The 20,570-nt window shown below is 42.9% G+C and overlaps 1 protein-coding gene across 1 annotated transcript in view; it reads right to left on the bottom strand.

Moving 5' to 3' along the window:
* Positions 1 to 17,753, bottom strand: part of LOC139175204 (vesicular inhibitory amino acid transporter-like) — a 39,493-nt gene extending 21,740 nt beyond the window's left edge. The window contains 1 exon segment of the mRNA XM_070766206.1: positions 17,150 to 17,753. Coding sequence (XP_070622307.1) covers positions 17,150 to 17,753 — 604 coding nt within the window.
* Between the last annotated feature and the right edge of the window lie 2,817 nt (positions 17,754 to 20,570).

Raw genomic sequence — 20,570 nt, forward strand, 5'->3', positions numbered from 1 at the left:
TTTCACTTGGAAAACAACCACTAAATTTCAATCACCTTGCACAAAAACTTGTAAAAGTAAATCACCTGCTAAAAGCTAGCTTCAGAAAGTGATAGGATTTTTTTTTTAATCCGAATGTGAAAAATTTTGAGTTTGAACCTGGCTTAAATTTAAAATGGCTCTGAAGTATGACTTTGCACTGATAGGTAAAGAATGGACCAAATGTATATACTTCCTGTTTAAATTATGTTCTAGTTTCTCAGGACTATATAGCTACCACTGATAAAACAATGATTTTATGTAGAAAGCAGAGGTGAAATGTGGGTTTCTTAGGGTTTTTTAAAAATGCTTGATTCATTTAGTAGGTTTAGTAAGCTGATAGTTGTAAGCCAGAAGTCAAAAGAGGAAAACCATGATTATTGGTTTGGGAATATCTTATTATTATTTTTTTTAAAAAATACTTCTGGGATATTTTAAGAGCTTTCGACCACCCCTCAAAATTGCCATTAACAATATTCTAACTATACATTATATAGCCCATACTACAGTGTTTATGAAAGGTTATAAATCCTTTAAATTTATTAACGCAATATTTTTATCTGACATTAAAGTATAAAGAAAGAAGAGACATTTTAGTACATACTCAAAAGTAATTTGACAGCCATCAAATAGGCATTAGAGCTGAGGTGGCGCAGTGGTTAGAGTGCAGTACTGCATGCTATTTCAGCTGCTAGTTGCAGTTTGGTGGTTCAACCAACTCAAGGTTGACTCAGCCTTCCATCCTTCCGAGGTGGATAAAATGTGGACCCAGATTGTTGTGGGCAATATGCTGTAAAAGCACTATGAAGTGGTATATAACTCTAAGTGGTATTGCTATTATTTGGGTTCTATTATGGTCACAATTCAATTGTTTATAAGAAAATGTTATAGGAACTTATATATATATAAATGGGTTGGGCCGAGAGGCAAAAAAGGAACTGTGATGTTCCTTCAATATACCAGGGTGATTCGACACAAAGTGTAACCCTTCCCTGGTACAGAGCTGAAAGGATTGGATACTGTAGCCTAGAGGTTAATTCTCTGCCTTACAAGGCAAAGGTTGCAGGTTCAAGTCCCAGTGAGGGTATGGCTAGCTGATGAGGCCAAAATAAGGCCGAAATAGATCGATCCTAGTCTCCTTTAATTTTCAAATTTAGCAAAAACATGTGACACACACACACACACACACACACATATGTGTGTGTGTGTGTGTGTGTGTGTGTGTCACATGTGCCATATGTCACATATGCCAGGATATGTTGAGGAAAACTCTTCTTAAAAGGAACTAGGCAACATTTTTCTTATTCAGACAGCTTGCCACATTTTGTTTCCAACAGATAATTCTTGCACATCTTCTTTCCCTCAGGATCAGACCTAGATTTATAAAGAGTAATGTATCTTAAGAAATCTCTGAGGTGGATAAGAAAGGAGAAATATTCAGAGTTGAACTGTTATTTGCCATTCTGAATTGGGGTGATACCAACATAGTCTTTATCAACTTATTCCAGATATTTTTAACCAGGGGTCCTTGATAGTCTCTGAGGTTGGTTGTTTTCTTGTGGTCATTTCACTATCCAAATTAAGTAACATATTCAATACTGGTAAGAGTGGGGCTTGCTTTCATTTTATATTCTAGTAGCTTGCCCTGTCGGTGTTTTTAAAAGCATTTTGCTGTTTCAACTGTTTATTCAAAAAACAGCACTATAGACCACTTCAAGTTGCTGACAAAGAATGTCATTTTAATATGTAATCAATCAAACATAAAAAGAACAACTCTGAAACTTTTGCTTCTGTGACAGTTTAGTTTTTCAGCCTAGTGGTCTTAAATCATTTTAAATCTATATTTCAATACATTTTTTTTTTTTAAACCCACTGCTAATGTCATATCTCTCCTGATTATACTCATCACATAGTAAGAGATTCAGCCAAGTGTTTTTCTTCCTGCGGTATAAAACAACTGTATAAGCCTTTATTAAGAATAAAAATGAAGAAACAGTGTGTTGCTAGAGGGTTTTTTTTTCTATTTAAAACAGAAGAAAGCTAGGAGACATTTAACCTCAATTAGATTTACTTGTCATAGCATTCATGAGTAGGAAATACATAGCAATTAGGAGGAGGTGGAGACATTCTGGCAGCTACAAACTTTGCTGTTTTTCTCTTTTTGCCATCTGAAGGGGGGTCCATCCAGCTTAATCTTAAGGCCTTCAAATGCTTTTAGCAGATCATTGTGTGAGTTTAGGACTTTTAAAATGTTTTAATGTTTCATAAATTTTGAACTACTCTTTTATTGTTCTTATTGAACGCTCATCTCACATGAGAAAATACTAAAAGAATAGCAATAGAGAATAACAGAATAACAGTTGGTAGGGACCTTGGAGGTCTTCTAGTCCAACCCCTGCTCAGGCAGGAAACCCAATAGCATTTCAGGCAAATGATTATCCAATCTCTTCTTAAAAACTCTAGTGTTAGAGCACCCACAGTTTTTGGAGGCAAGTCATTCCACTGACTAACTGTTGTTGTTCTAACTGTCAGAAAATTTTCTCTTTAGTTCTAGGTTGCTTATCTATTGTTTCCATCTATTGCTTCTTGTCCTGCCCTCTGGTCCTTTAGATAATAGGTTGACTCCTTCTTATTTGTGGTGGTCCCTTAGATATTGGAACACTGCTATCATCTCTCTCCTAGTCCTTCTTTTCATTAAACTAGACATACCCAATTCCTGCAACTGTTCTTCATATGTTTTAGACTCTAGTCCCGTAAACATCTCCATTGCTCTTCTCTATTCTCTTTCTAGAGTCTCAACATCATTTTTGTATTGTGAATGTTTAATAAAGTCTCAAAAGAATGGTCCAGATGGTCTACAGAAAAACAGTTTAAAAGATTGATTCAGTATAAGCTACAAAAACATTATATGGGTATTACCTGGTTAAAGTTTCAAGGTTCCAACTGATAAACCCAATCAAGCAAGCACTGTTGAGACATTCTGATGTCTGAATGCAAAACTTTATTGAGTCCATCATGTCGGCACAAATTGAAAGCAAAAGCATCTCTAATTCCTATGGTTTTCACATAATTAAAGAATAGAATCTCCCTCTCCCTATCAGTGTAAGTTACATTTACACTGTTCACACTGTTCACAACGGAGAGTTCACAACCTCGGCCTGCCAGCGGAGGTTGTGAACTCTCCAACTTTGGACATTTTCAAGAGGAGATTGGACTGTCACTTGGCTGGGCTGCTGTAGGATTTCCTGCTTAAGCAGGGGGTTGGACTTGATGACCTGCAAGGTCCCTTTCAACTCAAACAAACAAACAAACGAATGAATGATTAAATAAATAAACCAACCAACCAACCAAACAAACATTGTCCAATTGGACAATGGTCGGGTATTGTTACGGAAACTGTCCAGGTCTTCATTGCACATCTGATTAGATGACCTTGGTTCCCACAGGATAATTCCTTGTTGCCGTCTGGAACTGGCAAACCAAAGATAGCTCGCCCACTCCCCTATTATTGTGGCAAGCTGAAAAGCAGCAATGGCTGTGACAGCAAGTCACACTTTGAGGTTGATGTAAAGTTGCTTTGGGCAAATCAAGGGGGACATAGCTGGAAATGAGTGTTGCACAAAACGTGGTAAGCCCAAACATAGTTTAGTTAGTTTTGACATGGTGTGCTGTATGAATTTCACCAAACATGGGTATATAGTATTCAGTAAACCTTAGATAAGCAAAGCAAAAACTTCATGCATTGTATAAACCAGTTCCATGAGGTGTATTTTTAAAGATATCTAGAGCCAGTTTCATATAGCGATCAGGCAATAAGCTACATACCAGGAAATTGCAAATTCTAATTCTGCCAAAACCAGCTGGATGATCTTGGGTCAGTTCCATTTTCTCAGCCTTAGGAAGGAAGCAATTGCAAACTATTTCAGAGACATGGTGGCATAGTGCTCGAATGCAGTTTTGCAGGCTGACTCTGCTGACTGCCAATAGTTCAACACTGACCAGCTCAAGGCTAATTCAGTCTTCCATCCTTCCAAGGTGGGTAAAATGAAGACCCAGATTGTTGGGAGAAATAGGCTGTCTTTGTAAACTGCTTAGACAGGGGCAGGGCTGTAAAGCACTATGAAGCAGTATTTAAATCTAAGTGGTATTGCTGTTTCTGAAACCTTGCCAAGAAAACTATAGAGACTAATTCAGAATCCATATTTAAGTCAATGGGCACAAAACAGGGCAAATAATAATAATAATAATAATAATTTTTAAAAGCTTGTGTTTCTAACCTACCCAGACCAGTTTACTTAGCAATAGCAATAGCTAAAGACTTATGTACCACTTCATAGTGCTTTTATAGCCCTCTCTAAGTGGTTTACAGAGTCAGCATATTGCCCCCAACAATCTGGATCCTCATTTTATTGACCTCTGAGGGATGTAAGGCTGAGTCAATCTTGAATCAGTGAGATTTGAACCGCCGAAATGCAGCTAGCAGTCAGCTGAAGTAGCCTGCAGTGCTGCACTCTAACTAACGTGTCACCTCAGCTCTTTAGGAGAGTATTAAATCTTTCTGTTTTAACTCTTCAGAGATAAATAAAATTCTTAGGATAAATTTAACTTTTAAAACAGGGGTTTAGATATTTTCTGCTTATTATTATTATACATGTTGGAGATGATTCACTTTTTAAATATTGCTATTAATAGAAGCAGTCTCCATCAACACATCTGTTGATTATTAGAAACTATCTATTTCTATTGAATTTAAACATTAAGATTAATTTCAAATAGAGACATGAATATTTAAAATTAAACTCTTTTCCTCTCTTATAATGAATCTATTGACTGTTTTATATGCCAGTTTAAAGATGACACCATCTTACATGTTTTACTTATTCCTTTTCTGCTTGTTTTAATGAAACTGAAACCTGTAAATTGATTGGATATTTGTGCCCATGCTTAATATGTCTCTTTCCAATAATATATATTAATACGTATCCCGGATTTGCATAGCTGCTGCTGATTGGCTAATCAAGCATTGAGAGAAAATTTAAGGTCTCAATTATTGTAAGTCAAGGATTACCTATATTTCTATATTTTTGCAAATTTTAAGGCTTCTCTGTATCTAGTTGATACATACATACTTTTGTGGTGGCTATGTTGTTCTGACCCTCACAATATGATGTTGAAACATGTAGAATATCCTGATATAGCTTATTCATACAAAGCCTGAAAAGAAAAATAATTACCTGAATTTATTTATTGTTAGAGTTGAAAGGGACCATGAAGGCAATCAAGTTCAACCCCCTGCCCTAGCAGGAACCTTATAGTACACCAGTCAAGTGGCAGTTCAATCTTCTCTTAAAAATGTCCAGAGTGTTGGAGTTCACAACGTCCGCTGGTAGGTTGTTCCATTGGCTGATCGCTCTGACCATCAGGAGGTTCCTCCTTATCTCCATGTTGAATCTCTCCTTGGTCAGCTTCCAGCCGTTGTTCCTCATCCGACCCTCTGGTGCCCTGAAGAATAAAGTGATCCCCTCCTCTCTGTGACATCCCCTCGTATACTTGTAGACTGCTATCATGTCCGCTCTGGCCCTCCTTTTCTCTAGGCTATCCATGCCCAGTTCCCTCAGTCTCTCTTTGTAAGTCTTGGTTTCCAATCCCTTAATCATCTTGGTTGCTCTTTTTTGCACCTTCTCCAGAGTTTCAATGTCTCTTTTGAAGTATGGTGACCAGAACTGAATACAGTACTCCAGGTGTGGTTGGACCAGGGCGTAGTAGAGTGGTATTAAGACTTCCCTGGTCTTGGAGTGTATTCCCCTGTTGATGCAGCTTAGGATTGTGTTGGCTTTATTAGCTGCTGCTGCACATTGTTGGCTCATATTTAGTTGATTGTCCACCAAGACTCCGAGGTCTCTTTCGCAGTCGCTACTGCTAAGAGGGGTTTCTCCCAGGTTCTATGTGTGTCCAGGGTTTTTCTGCCTAGGTGAAGGACTTTGTTCTTGTCAATATTAAACATCGTTTTGTTGGTGTGGACCCACTGTGTTAGTCTGTCTAGGTCTTTCTGTAATTTGAGCCTGTCTTCTAGGGTATTGGCTATCCCCGCCAGCTTGGTGTCGTCTGCGAATTTGATCAGTTGCCCTTCTATTCCCTTGTCCAAGTCATTGATGAAAATGTTGAAGAGCACAGGGCCCAGGACTGAACCCTGTGGTACCCCACTGCCTACGTTCTTCCATGTGGATTTGGAACCGCTGAGGACAACTCATTGGGTGCGATTGGTCAGCCAGCTATTGATCCATCTGCATGTGTTGTAGTCTAGTCCGCTTTTTTCTAATTTGTTGATTAGGAGATAGTTTGTCGAAAGCTTTGCTGAAGTCTAAGTATATGAGGTCCACCGTGTTGCGCTGGTCTACTGATTTGGTTATGGTGTTGAAAAAGGATATGAGATTGGTTTGACATGATTTGTTTCTGACAAACCCGTGTTGGCTGTTGGATATTATCTTGTTTGTTTCCAGGTAGTGGCAAAGCTGTTTTTTTAAATTATTTTCTCCAGTATTTTTCCAGGTATTGAAGTCAGGCTAATAGGTCTGTAGTTGCTTGGATCCGTCTTTTTCCCTTTTTTGTGGATGGGAACTACGTCCGCTCATTTCCAGTCTTTTGGTAGGTCTCCAGTGGCCCAATATTTTTGGTAGATGAGGAGAAGAGGTTCCGCTATGGTGTCTGCCAGTTCTTTTAGGACTCTGGGGTGGAGTCCATCAGGTCCCAGTGATTTGTACTCGTTAAGCTCCCTCAAGTAGTCCCTAATGGTAGCTTTGTCTGTGTTGAGTTTGGTTCCGGGGCTGTTATTTGCAGTTAGGTTGTAGGTTGGTTGGTTGGTGGTTCCTTTATGTGTGAAGACTGATGTAAAGTAGGTATTGAGCAGCTGTGCTTTGTCTCTGTTGTCAGTGATTTTGTTATCATTTTTAATTTGCTCTTAACTTTTTTCTCCTTCATAATCAAATAAATGGCCAAACGTTCTCATCAGCCTACACAAAATTGTTTTGAGGGGAAAAAATTGACAGCGTAAATGAAAATCACGTCTAGAATATCTAGGAACACATAAGAAAAAAGTAAGAGTTAATTACAAATATCTTTTGTCAGCAGGATATGAGATTATTAGTAATTAATTTATTAATCATTTCTAAAGGAAGAAAAAAAGGAAGGAACAAACAAGTGAGGTTCTTGTGCTTTCGGAATTTGTGTCATCACACCTACTCAGCCAAAACAGATTTGGATAATAAATATTTATTTTATTATTTCTGTCAATTTATGTCTTTTTTGGAATAACTGCTTGATAAACTCTGTATTTCTTCATTACTTCAGTATCGTCTTACTTTTCCTTTATCAGCTTTTTCCTAAATGTCAGTTCTGAACTTTCAGAGCAAGGGAGTGTGTCCAATTTCCAATGGGCTGACAACCTTACCATAACTTGAGGTGGTTCAAAATTACAAAAAATAACCCTGTTTGCTGGTCGATCCTTATTAAAAACTATGGAAACTAGCAAACACTGGAGCACATCATTTGACATTCTTGCTGATAACAAGTTTATAGCAAATAGGCATTCAACCTTGGCATTCACTGAGAATTATTATTTTTTAAATAGCCTTTCACTCCAAGAGCACAAGAGCTGTTCCTTTTTTTAGGCAAATAATTCTAATAATATTAATTCTAATATTCCTTTCAAAAAATCCTTTATGTATTAATATTATTTAACTTCCATATAATTCCACATTATCTGTTTTCTAAATATCATTTAGACTTTTCTCCAACTGGTTTGTTCTTGAAGTGATTATAATACAACCCTAAGAATTATAAACCCAGACAAAGGCACATTTATTGTAACATTTGGGACTATTGGGAAGTGAGCAATGTGACTACTATTAGGAGACAGAGAGACACACAGCCAATCCTCTGCAGCTCCTTTGGAACCCAGTCTCGGAATCCTAAAGAGCCAACAGAAGTAAACAAGGAAATATCCAGCCATGAGGCAGCTGTAACACTCTGGACAAAGACTGAAAGCTTCTACATTAATCCGACTCCGGAGCCAGTAAGTGTTATGTCATCCCCCAACCCCCAAAACTTTACCCTTAGACAATTCACTGTTGACCTCTCCAGATTCCTAAGAGGTCAGTAAGGGGCATGCATACCGTATTTTTGGTGTATAAGATGCACCAATGTATAAGACGCACCTAGATTTTAGAGAAGGAAAACAAGGAAAAAAGCATTCTGAACCAAATGGTGTAGTATTATATTGTTTAATAAAATACCAGTGTAGCAGAATACTTTTTACAACCATGTATACTTTTTAAAACCATGTACACTTTTTACAAACTTCAAACTTGACAGCTTCAAGACTTGTGGACTTCAATTCCCAAAATTCGTCCACCAGTCATGCTAGCTCAGAAATGGGAGTTGAAGTCCACAAGCCTTAAACTTGCCAGATTTGAAGACCCTTGCACTCCTAACCTCTAACTTATTATTATTATTATTATTATTATTATTATTATTATTATTTATTGGATTTGTATGCCGCACCTCTCCGCAGACTCGGGGCGGCTAACAACAGTGGTAAAACAACATGAACAATCAAATTAATAAAAACAACTAAAAAACCCTTATTATAAAAAATCAAACATACACACAAACATACCATGCATAACTTGTAATAGCCTAGGGGGAAAGGATAACTTAACTCCCCCATGCATGGCGACAAAGGTGGGTCTTAAGTAATTTGCGAAAGACAAGGAAGGTGGGGGCCATTCTAATCTCTGGTGGGAGTTGGTTCCAGAGTGCCGGGGCCGCCAAAGAGAATGCTCTTCCCCTGGGGCCTGCCAAACGACATTGTTTGGTCGAAGGGACCCCGAGAAGGCCAACTCTGTGGGACCTTATCGGCTGCTGGGATTCGTGCAGTAGAAGGCGGTTCCGGATGTATTCTGGCCCAATGCCATGTAGGGCTTTAAAGGTCATTACCAACACTTTGAATTGTGACCGGAAACCGATCGGCAGCCAGTGCAGGCCGCGGAGTGTTGCAGAAATGTGGGCGAATCTAGGAAGGCCCACGATGGCTCTCTAACTTGGGGGGGGGGGGGGTCTTCCAACTTGCAGCTTTAAGACTTGTGGACTTCAACTCCCAGAATTCCTCCATCAGTCATGCCACACTTGGCTCTCCTCCTGGTTCTCCCCCCCCCTACTCACCCACCTCATGGTTCAGATTCACACCCCTTTCTGCTCTAGCTGTACTTAGAGCTGGCATCGCTCTCCAACTGCATGACAGCTCCAGGCTCTGAAGACATAGCAGCCGCCAGTGGGAAGCCAAGCCCAGCTGAGGAAAATCTGATGAAGGCTATGCACCTGGGATCGGCTGTAGTGTGAGCTCGGCTGGGGGTGGCTAGCTTTCCACCAGGTTCTTTTCTTTTAGAGAGAGAGAGAGAGAAAGAGAGAGAGAGAGAGAAGGGAGCGGGCAAATAACCAGCTTCTCTAGAGAAAGAAATGTGCATCTCCCATCAATTGCAGTGTAATTCTGTCTTTCTGTCTTTACCTTGCAATTAATGGGAGATACACATGTCTTTCTCTAGAGAAGCTTGTTATTCACCCATCCCCTTTTCTCTCTCTCTCTCTTTAAAAGAAAAGAACCAGGTGGAAAGCTAACCATCCCCATCTGAAATCACACCCCAGCCGATACCTTCCTCAGAGCTTCCTTACATTGCAAGTAGAGCAATGGAAAAAACCTACAAAGATTTAGGGCTTGGAAAACATTCTTCTTTGCAGAGAGTAACAGTGAAAGAGCTGAAAGAAAGAAACTTACTCAGAGCAAGTTAGAGTAATGAAACAAACCCTGCAAAGACTTAGGTCTTGAAAACATTTTTCACAGAGAGTAACAATGAAAGAGGCTGCAAGGCAAGAACTGGGAAGATTGTTAGCAGCTAGTTAAGGCTGGGGGGGGGAAAGCTACATTCAATGTATAAGACGCACCCTAATTATCAGCCTACTTGGGGGAGGAAAAAGATGCATCTAATACACTGAAAACTAAGGTAAGTGCACCAGCATGCCTTCCCTCCCCTGTCCTAATGTCTCTTTATGTCTTACTAGCTCCAGGAATATGAACTCTATTTTCCCCAATGAAAGCTTTTGAAAACAGAGTGAACAGCTGGTGAGTGACAGAATGCCCAAATTGTATGTGTTCATTGACTTTTTTTTTAATCCTATCATGGAAATTATTATTTCTAAATGTCTTTATGACAATCATTAAGTGTTGTATCACATGATTCTTGACAAATGTATATTTTATTTTATGTACGTTGAGAGCATATGCACCAAGACAAATTCCTTGTGTGTCCAATCACACTTGGCCAATAAAAATTCTATTCTATTCTATTCTATTTATTTTTGTTACTGCTGTTAACAAAAAAAGACATTTATTATTATGCTGTTACTCTAGAGTCTACCCAGTGGTTCTCAACCTTTCTAATGCCGCGACTCCTTAATACAGTTCCTCATGTTGTGGTGACCCCCAACCATAAGTCTAGCACCAATTCTCCCAACAGAGCTTTAAGCTGATTGGCAGAAAAGTCAGAGGGACATCCCCACTGTAAAGGCCTGATTGGTCAGATTGTAAAAATATATTCCCAGGTGACAGAATAGAAGCTTTAGTTCCTAACACCATGGGAAATTTGTCTTTTCCCATGGTTTTCGGCGACCCCTGTGAAATGGATATTCGACCCCCAAAAGGGTCCCAACCCCCAGGTTGAGAACCACTGCTCTAGACTAACAACTTGTTAAGTGTAATGGGTATAAATTGGATGGATGGATAAAATCTTAATAGTTGAAGGTTTTTTAATTCTGTGAAAAGTACAGTACTTTTAAATGTTTCTGGAATGTTATCATTATAGCATAACATACCATTTATATAATAAATAATTTACATATATTTTAATCATTTTTTTTCAATTCATTTCTCATTAAACTTTCAAAAACAATATTCACACATACAAATTTTCATCAAAGTTATAACCTGGAGGGAAAAATTAAATTGTTCCCTTTAAACATGTTTCATGATCCTAACTAGACTATTTATTAAATAAATCCATTTAAAGCAATATTAAATCAAATCATATAATTTTTAAATTGTAAAAAAATTGTAAAAAAAAAAATTTCGCATAAACTTTGGCCAACATTACAAAAAATGCTATGAATAGGGATATTTTAAAATAATTCAAATCCCTGCTTACACGTTTATGCAAATACATGTTAAAAGTTGATCACTTTGAAGAACAAAATCTACTTTTCCCCATAGACGAATAAGAATTGTGTTTTATGCTGGCATAATGTGTTTGGTTTAGGCTTAAAGAGTTGCATGAACTCAGTTACTATGGTTGATAAACTACTACTTATAGTTTGGTATAACATGTAAACCCAGAGAATTGCTCCTTATTTTTTAAAAAATAATTGTTAAACCATGTGTTAGCAAAATATATGAACTCCTTGATTCTCTTTAAACTACCCTCACAAAATCAGAAAGCTTGCATGTTAACAGCATAATCTAGGTTTCAGTGTAAGGCTCTCCCAGTCTCTTAACTGAGCTCAAGTCAGCTTTACATTTCTTTAAGGATTAACAAGGGCCCATAAAGATCAGAAGGCTTAAATCTTTAGTAGGCATTTTATATAGGATTGACATTTTCAAACAAGGGCCCTGTATCTGACTCATTGAACCAAGTGAAAACTGCTTATCGTGAGCCTAGGAATACTCAATATTTTCACATGAATTATAAGACACAGAAGCTTGCTTTCTGCAGGTATGTATGGCAGTGATTTAATATGGAAAAGAAATAAAAGGAAGTCAGGCCTTTGTTGTGATAAATGTATTTTAAAACCTTGTGCTTTTATGAAAAGCTTCTGAAGCATCTTTCTCATAATTTTAATTTTCATTCTTTCCAGAAGAGACATGCTTTCCACATTATAATTAATTTCTTCTGGGGTTATTTTCCCTCTGGCACTTACTATAGGTCTTCTGACATTGTAATTTTTTTTAAAGTCTTTATTGAAGACTTTAAATGTACATGGCACTTTAGAAGTACATAAGAGAAACGTCCTTGCCCCGTAGAGCTTAAAGTCTCATTTCAGTAGACAACAATTAATGGGATGACGATTTAATTCACAATGGTGGGAGGATAGGAAAGATCCTATCCTCAACAAAGAGATCAGTACTTGAAGGTTTCTCGAGAGAAGTGGATTTTAAGCAGGGGCATAAATGTGGAGGATAGCTTTTGTCAGAATTTAAGGAAGCTGTTCAAAGCCTGAGGGACAGCATGAAAGACCTGAATATCAAAGTGGCAAAGACAAAAGGAACAGGTTTTTTTTTTAAAGAAACATGGTCACCCTAAGACTTGTAAAGGAGAAATGAGAACTGGCACAAGTGTAGGAATCTGAGAGAAGTTTTGATAAAACAATTATAGCTATTAACTGTTAGATATTGTATAAAATGTTATATCTGAAATATTATATCCAGTGAAGAGCTGCAATTTTTTTACTACTACACTGTAGGTATGGCTTATTTTGTGGGTGTGGCTTGCCAGCCCTGTGACCAAGTGGGAGTGGCTTGATGATCATGTGATTGGGGGTGACTTAAAAGTTATGTGACTGGCTTAAAGGTTGCCGACTTGACATCACTCACGTCAAGAGTTTGGGTTAGGGTTAGGGTGCCTGGCCTCTCTTCACCTTAAAGAGATGCAATTTCCCTATTTATTTACTATTACTGAACATCCAAAATATAGTATTTAATTCTATGCATATATGCCATACATACATATTACACACAGGCACACAAAATATGCATTATCTACTATATAAACTGTATGTGTATGTACACACACACACAGGCCACCTTAAAAATATTGCATAAGGTGAATGGTTGAATATAGCATTCTACTTGGCTGGAGATAGGTGATATAGCTCAATAGCCCCAGGCCTGCTGGCAAAGCCAGGTCTTTATGGCTTTCCTAAAGGCTAGGAGGGTGGGGGCAGTGCAGACCTCTATGGGCAGTTGGTTCCATAGAGCCAGAGCTACCATAGAGAAGGCCCTCCCACATGGCCCTCCCAACCTACATTGTCTAGTCAATGGGACCTGCAGTAGGCCAACCCTGTGGGCTCTAATCAGTCACTGGGAGATACAGAGTAGAAAACGGTCCTGTAAGTAGTCAGGCCCTAAGCCATGTAGGGATGTCAGACTTATAGATGATAACCAACACCTTAAATTGCATCCGGAGACCAATTGGAAGCCAGTGCAGCTCGCGGATGTAGGCATGCCCACAACAGCTTGCATGGCTGCATTCTGGATTAATTGTAGTCTCCGAATGCTTTTTAAGGGTAGCTCCATGTAGAGTGGTTTACAGAAATCGAGCCATGAGATGATAAGAGCATGAACGACTGTAGAGACTCCTGATCCAAATATAGGATGATCCTATACTGAGGGTGTAGTCTGGTCATGTAACCAAGATATTCAAAGGTGAACGACAGCTCTGGAGCATAAAATCAGCATTCTGGCAGCCTCAGAGTGAGCATATCTTGTGTTAGTGAATGTGCTTACTTTGCAGATTAACTTTAGACTGCAGTATGAAAAATAGAAGCCATGGAAGACTATTTATACTGATGAAATTGAACTGCAGCTTAAATATCCACTTATGTAAGCTGTTAAAATTAGATGGTCTACCACAGAGAAGAGAGAGAAATTTGGTAAATGCTACATCATAACGTAATTTGGAGTGGATTTAGCAGTTTGCATGAATGATGCCATGAATTGTAATTGATAGTTTATGGCTTAGTGTATTGGACAAATGGAATTTGTTGTATATTTTCAATAAATTATAATCAAATTAATATGTAAAAAATGACCCTAGTTGAGTCAGGAAAATTGTATTTTACAAAGGCAAATTATCCATAAACTGTACATTAATAAGTGTTTGTTGCCTGTGATTACTAGTAACACTAGGTACTTTTTACCTACTTCTTTCTTAGTTCAACTACAAAAGAACGAAGAAAGGATTGCTAATTATTTGTCCTTAGCTCTAGTCTAAGCAATCCAATACAGGATTAAAATCTAAGACTGCCACCATGTGGGTCAAGACAAAACAAAAACAAAAAAAGTTTTACGAGTTAGGCAATGATTCAGAAAGCTTTGTTCAGATCATATTGCTAATTAAATCTTAGGCTGGAGACAAACAAAACTTACATGGAGAAATAGCAGGTGACTGACCAGCAGAACAATGGAGCTGAAAAATAGGGAATAGTTTTTCCCTAGTGGAAATTTTTACGGTTAGCTGCTCAGATTTAGATAATATCAAACCACTTTAATGATTTAATAATGCTTTAAACAGTGGCTATTAAAACTAATGAACATAAAAATGAATTTGGTGGTTCTGTGAAATATGCCAGGGCATAAATCTGTGTAAATAGGAAATCTACAGCTAAGATAAATAATAATGCTATTAATATTACAAATTGAATATGATGTGGCATAGCATTAATTGTTTGAAGTTAGTAAACTTGCATTATAAAAATATTTTATTAATCCACACAATACAATGCTTTTACTTCTCTGTGTATCTATAATTGTTTCATTTGTCAGACTTGCCATTTCTAGACTCCTACCCCTGACCCGACCCCCGTAAGCTACAAAAGTGCTGGAGAGCAGCCACCGGGCACACAGACTGGTCGGTGGCCGCACTAAGCTCTAACCTAACCCCTCTGTGCAGCTGATCTGTCTTGGAGTGTCTCACCAACAATGAGACACCCCCCGCCCTAAAAGCCAGATCAGAAAACTGGAAGGCCCGGAGTGACGTGTCAGCTTGCGAGGAGGCCATAGCCTCGCTGACCCGCAGGGCCCCAAAAAACATTACACAAGTCACTGCCCTAAAAAGACGGGCCTCGTACAGAGAGGCACACAGACTGTCCAAAGCTTGATTAATAAGCGACAGTTGCTCAACCGTCAGGGCCTGACGAGTATCAGAGGGGGTCCCCTGTCGCTCCCTAGCCCAGCCCTCCAACATCTTCCGAATGCGGAAGTCACCAGAAAGGTCCCCAACCCCCCCCGCCTTGGACAGAAAGGCGAGGCCGGCTAACTTGGACCTAATTGTCCTAACTGAAAGGCCACGCTGCCTAAGCTGGACACAAAATTCTGCCAGGTGTTCCACTGGGGCAGGCCAACTATGGGGGTAACCCCTATCCTGCCTGAAATCCCCAAACTCCTTACCTGCATGCTGGTAAGCCTTCAGGGTGCCTGGAGCCACTGAGAGGGCCATAGCCCTGCAGGCCTCTTCTCTCCACTGCTCGGGAGCCCTCCCAGGCTCCAAAGGTGGTCGGGAAAAGCCTCTGGTGATGCTCAGGCCCACGGGGCCAGGGTCCGAAACCTGGACAACTGACCACGGGACAAGGCGTCAGCAATCCCGTTATCTAACCCGGGGACATGTCTGGCCAAAAACAAAGCATTCAGAGACAAGGACCTGTGCACAAAATGGCGGACAAGCCGCATGACCCTGTCGCTCTTAGAGGACAGGGCATTCACAACATGGACCACTGCCAAGTTGTCACACCAAAAGTGCACAGTCTTGTCCCTGAACTGCTCCCCCCAAAGCTCTAAGGCCACTACCAAGGGAAAGAGCTCTAAAAAGGTCAAGTCCTTAACCAGGGGGGAGGCCCTCCATTCCGGAGGCCAAACAGACCAGCACCACTGGTCACCTAACACAACCCCAAAGCCACAAGTCCCCGCGGCATCCGAACACAACTGCAACTCAGCTTCCAAAAGAAGCTCATGCCTCCAAAAAGACAACCCATTAAAACGCTCCAAAAACTCCCGCCATACACAGAGGTCAGCCCTGACCCCAGCGCATAGGCGGGTACGATGATGGGGCAAACGTAGCCCCTTCATCGCACTATACAACCTCTGGGAAAAAGCCCGTCCAGGCACCACGACCCGACAGGCAAAATTCAAAATCCCAGCTATTTCCTGCAGCTGCCTAAGAGTGACCTTCGTGCAGCCCAAAACAAGATCAAGCTTAGCCCGGATCTTGACTAACTTATCTAGGGGCAATCTAGAAGATTGCTCCTCTGAGTCCAATTCAATACCAAGGAAGGTAATCTTGGTGGCAGGCCCCTCGGTCTTCTCAGGAGCTAGAGGCACCCCCAACTGAGCACAAAGGGCTTCGAAGTCCCGCATCAGAGCAAAACATCGCTCTGAACGCGCAGGCCACGCCATCAAGAAATCATCAAGGTAGTGAACGACCGAACCCAGACCACTGCTCCTCCTGAGTGCCCACTCCAAGAAGGTGCTAAAGCTCTCAAAAAGAGAGCATGAGACAGAGCAACCCATAGGTAAAGCCCTGTCTACATAGAAACCACCCTCAAAGTGGAAACCCAAGAGCTCGAAGTCGTCTGGGTGAATGGGGAGGAGCCGGAATGCCAACTTAATGTCGCATTTACCCATAAGGGCTCCAACCCCACACTTCCTAACCATGGCCACGGCCACATCAAAGGATGCGTACCGGACTGAACAAAGTTCGTCAGGAATGAAGTCATTCACTGACTCCCCTTTCGGAAAAGACAAGTGGTGAATCAACCTAAATTCACCACTCGCCTTTTTGGGGACCACCCCCAATGGTGACACCCTAAGATTAGGGAAGGGCGGCTCCGGGAAAGGCCCAAGGACCCTGCCCTCGGCCACCTCCTTCCGAATCTTTTCCCTAATGATGTCTTCATGTCCTACAACCGATCTAAGGTTGTCGGACATGAAGGCTTTCCTAACCCCCATATAAGGGATCCTAAATCCCTTGGAAAAACCTAACAAGAGAGCGGCCGCTCTCGATCGAGGGTGGTAGTCCTTCAACCAACCCTCGAGTGCTTTAAGATTAATTGGGCTGGGCCCCTTTCCCCCCAGCAGGTGGGGCTGACTTTGCTGGCCCCCCCTTCTTGTCTGTTCCCTTCTTGGGACGGGGGCACATAGAAGCGGCATGGGAACCCCCGCAGTTCCCGCATGCATGCCTGTACTTACAAAAGGGATGAAAACAAGCCCCTTTTGCAACAAACTCATGACATGCGGGGGAGGCACCCTTCCCCGCACCCCCCGTGGCAGCCTTGGCAGGGGCAGAAGCTGTGGGCTCCTCTTCCATGAAGTGCCCACTGTCCGTCCTGTCACACCCCTCCTTCCCAGACATGTAAGTCGCTTGGAACCAAAGGTCCGGCACCACTACGTCCCAGGGCAAGGTAAGGTCAAAGGCTAGCCGCATTCTAAACCCCTTGTCGTAATGCCTCCAGATGGTACCCTTATACTCAAAGTGGGCCCGGGCAATGAGATCTGCATATTTAATCAAAGCCGTGGCCTTGGCCGACTGCCTCTGAATAACCACCGTGGCATAGGTCAAAAAAGCGTACAGCCAAGAGCTGAAACACTTGCTGACCTTGGGTTTTTTGGGTTTTTCCCATGGCACTACATCTTTGTCCTGCTTGGGGACCTCCCGATTCAATATGGAAAACAAATCGACATACTCCCCCTTCCATATCGCCTCCTTCACCGAAGGGTGAAGGTGGAACCCTAGAGGAGTGGCCGGTAAACCACATGGGATCGCCCCCGCTCTTAAACTGGCGAACGGGTCCCACACCGTGGTGGCCCCCATTCCTAACACCCCCATCCCTGACGGGTAAGGCAAGACAGGAGGCGGAGGCATCACGGCCGGCGCCGGTGGGGTCCAACCCTCCGCCCCCGGCACCCCAAGCCCCGGCGGAAAAGCCACCCCAGGGACCTGTGCCACCACCGTGGGAGCTGGCGGGGACCAAACCTGGCCACACGTGCCTAAGGGAGACCCCATGAAACCAGCCCCACTCCCAAAACCCAGTGGTACAAAGGCCTGGCCGGGCAATGGGAGAAAAGAAGTGGAAGGTGTGTGTGGTGCAGCCTCACCTGCCCCGTAAGGGGTCGAAGACATCCAAGGTGGCCCCGGCCTCCCGGGGCCCTGCAACGCCGCCATCAGCCCCGGCTGGGCCACTTGCCCAGACTGGGCCGCCGCCTCCTCGGGGTCCCTTCCCAGGGCAGCCTGCGCAGGTATGGGAGCCCCTCCCGGGCCAGCGCCGGACCTCCAGCACTCGAGCTCGTCCAGTCGCTCGAGGACCCTGGCCCAGGAAAGAGAGGGAGACAAATCCTGAGCCACAGGAGGCACAAATCCCACTCCCTCCACCGGGACGCCCGCAGGGGCAGCCTCCTGGGCAGCCCGAACCCGGGCAGAAGGCCTCAAAGCCCGCCTAGGCTGTACCACCGGTTGAGCCGGGGGGGCACGAGCCTGCTTCTTCTTAGGGGCCATTGAAAACACAACCAATACAATCAATTAAACCAGGCCAAAACTTAAACCACTGTATTTAATGGAACAAATATGTTAGGTTTAATAATATAATAAGACAAAGTGTGTGTATGCTCTTGTTTAACCAAGGGAGCCGGGCGAAAAGAAGCCCCACGCCCCTAGCGAGGGCAGCGGTCGGCCTCCGCCCCACCGGGCAAAAGGGGGGTGCGCAAAACGCCCCTCAATAGGCCTCACTGCCCACCGCTATGGAAAGGGCCCCAGATGGCAGTCACAGTGCGGGCAATCCCCCCTACGCTCCCGCCGGGGGGGGCGCGATGAAAGGGTCCTCCCCCGGATCCCCGGGGCACTACCAAATGACCCTCCAAAAGCGGCGAGGCTCCTAGTGAGGCCTCTCCGCCGACAAGCCTTTTGCCGAACTGCTGCTCCACGAGCCTCCGATGAGGCTCGACAAAATGGTGTCCGCCACGAGGCCACACAAAATGGCTGCCAAAAGAGCAGACACTCAGCCGAGCGTCTGCTCTGACAATCTGTCCGGGCGAAAAGGCTGAGCCCGGGCCTGCACGCCCTTTTATAGGGCTGGCAGGCCCCGCCCAGACAACGTCACGATCGGCCCATTCTGGCCCGATCCTTGGCCAAAGTCTCGCGCAATCTCGCGAGACTTTGGCCGAACAACATGGCGGCTACGCCATGTGTCCAGCGTCTTCCCGGCCCCTGCCTGCAAACGTCGCTGGCGGGTAAGTCCGCCGGCGCTAATCTATAATTGTTTCATTTGTCAGACTTGCCATTTCTAGACTCCTACAGTTGGGAAATGCTATTTCTGTCACTGTTTGTCAACCTCAGCAAATTTAAGATGAGAGGACTTCATCTCCCAAAAAACCCCACTCAGTATGCTGGCTGGGGAATTCTGGGAATTGAAATTTATTTATTTATTTATTTATTTATTTTATTATTTAGATTTGTATGCCACCCCTCTCTGCAGACTCGGGGCGGCTCACAACAAAATAAAACAATTCATAACAAATCTAAATCGTAGTTTAAAATATTTAAAAGCCCCATTTACTAAACAAACATACATACAAACTTACCATTCATAAATTGTATATGCTCGGGGGAGATGTCTCAGTTCCCCCATGCCTGACGACAAAGGTGGGGTTTAAGGAGCTTATGAAAGGCAAGGAGAGTAGGGGCAGTTCTAATCTCCGGGGGGAGTTGGTTACAGAGGGCTGGGGCCACCACAGAGAAGGCTCTTCCCCTGGGGCCCGCCAACCGACATTGTTTAGTTGACGGGACCCGGAGAAGGCCCACTCTGTGGGACCTAATCGGTCGCTGGGATTCATGCGGCAGAAGGTGGTCTCGGAGGTATTCTGGCCAATGCCATGAAGGGCTTTAAAGGTCATAACCAACACTTTGAATTGTGACCAGAAATTGATCGGCAGCCAATGCAGACTGCGGAGTGTTGGTGAAACATGGGCATACCTAGGTAAGCCCATGACTGCTCTCGCAGCTGCATTCTGCACGATCTGGAGTTTCCGAACACTTTTCAAAGGTAGCCCCATGTAGAGAGCATTACAGTAGTCGAACCTCGAGGTGATGAGGTCATGTGAGCAGTGAGTCCCGGTCCAAATAGGGCGGCAACTGGTGCACCAGGCGAACCTGGGCAAACGCCCCCCTTGCCACAGCTGAAAGATGGTTCTCTAATGTGAGCTGTGGATTGAGGAGGATGCCCAAGTTGCGGACCCTCTCCGAGGGGGTCAATAATTCCCCCCCCCCAGGGTAATGGAAGGACAGATGGAATTGTCCTTGGGAGGCAAAACCCACAGCCACTCCATCTTATCCGGGTTGAGTTTGAGTCTTTTGACACCCATCCAGCCTCCAGACACCGGCACATCACTTCCACTGCTTCGTTGACTGGACATGGGGTGGAGATGTAAAGCTGGGTATCATCAGCGTACTGATGATACCTCACTCCATGCCCTTGGATGATCCTATCTCAACATGGTTGAGGTTTAGAAACATCAGTTTAGATTATTAGGTCCAAACCCATACTCAGTGCAGGAATCCTGATAAATCCATCACAGCCAGATGGCTGCCCAGCTTCTGCTTCAATGCATAGATACTGTCAAGTATTTATCCTTTTGCCTTGCCAGATAATAGGGCAGAGCAATTTAACCAGGAGTAGATCAAACCTGT

This window comes from Erythrolamprus reginae, chromosome 1, assembly GCF_031021105.1.
Source record: "Erythrolamprus reginae isolate rEryReg1 chromosome 1, rEryReg1.hap1, whole genome shotgun sequence".
Classification (NCBI taxonomy): domain Eukaryota; kingdom Metazoa; phylum Chordata; class Lepidosauria; order Squamata; family Dipsadidae; genus Erythrolamprus; species Erythrolamprus reginae.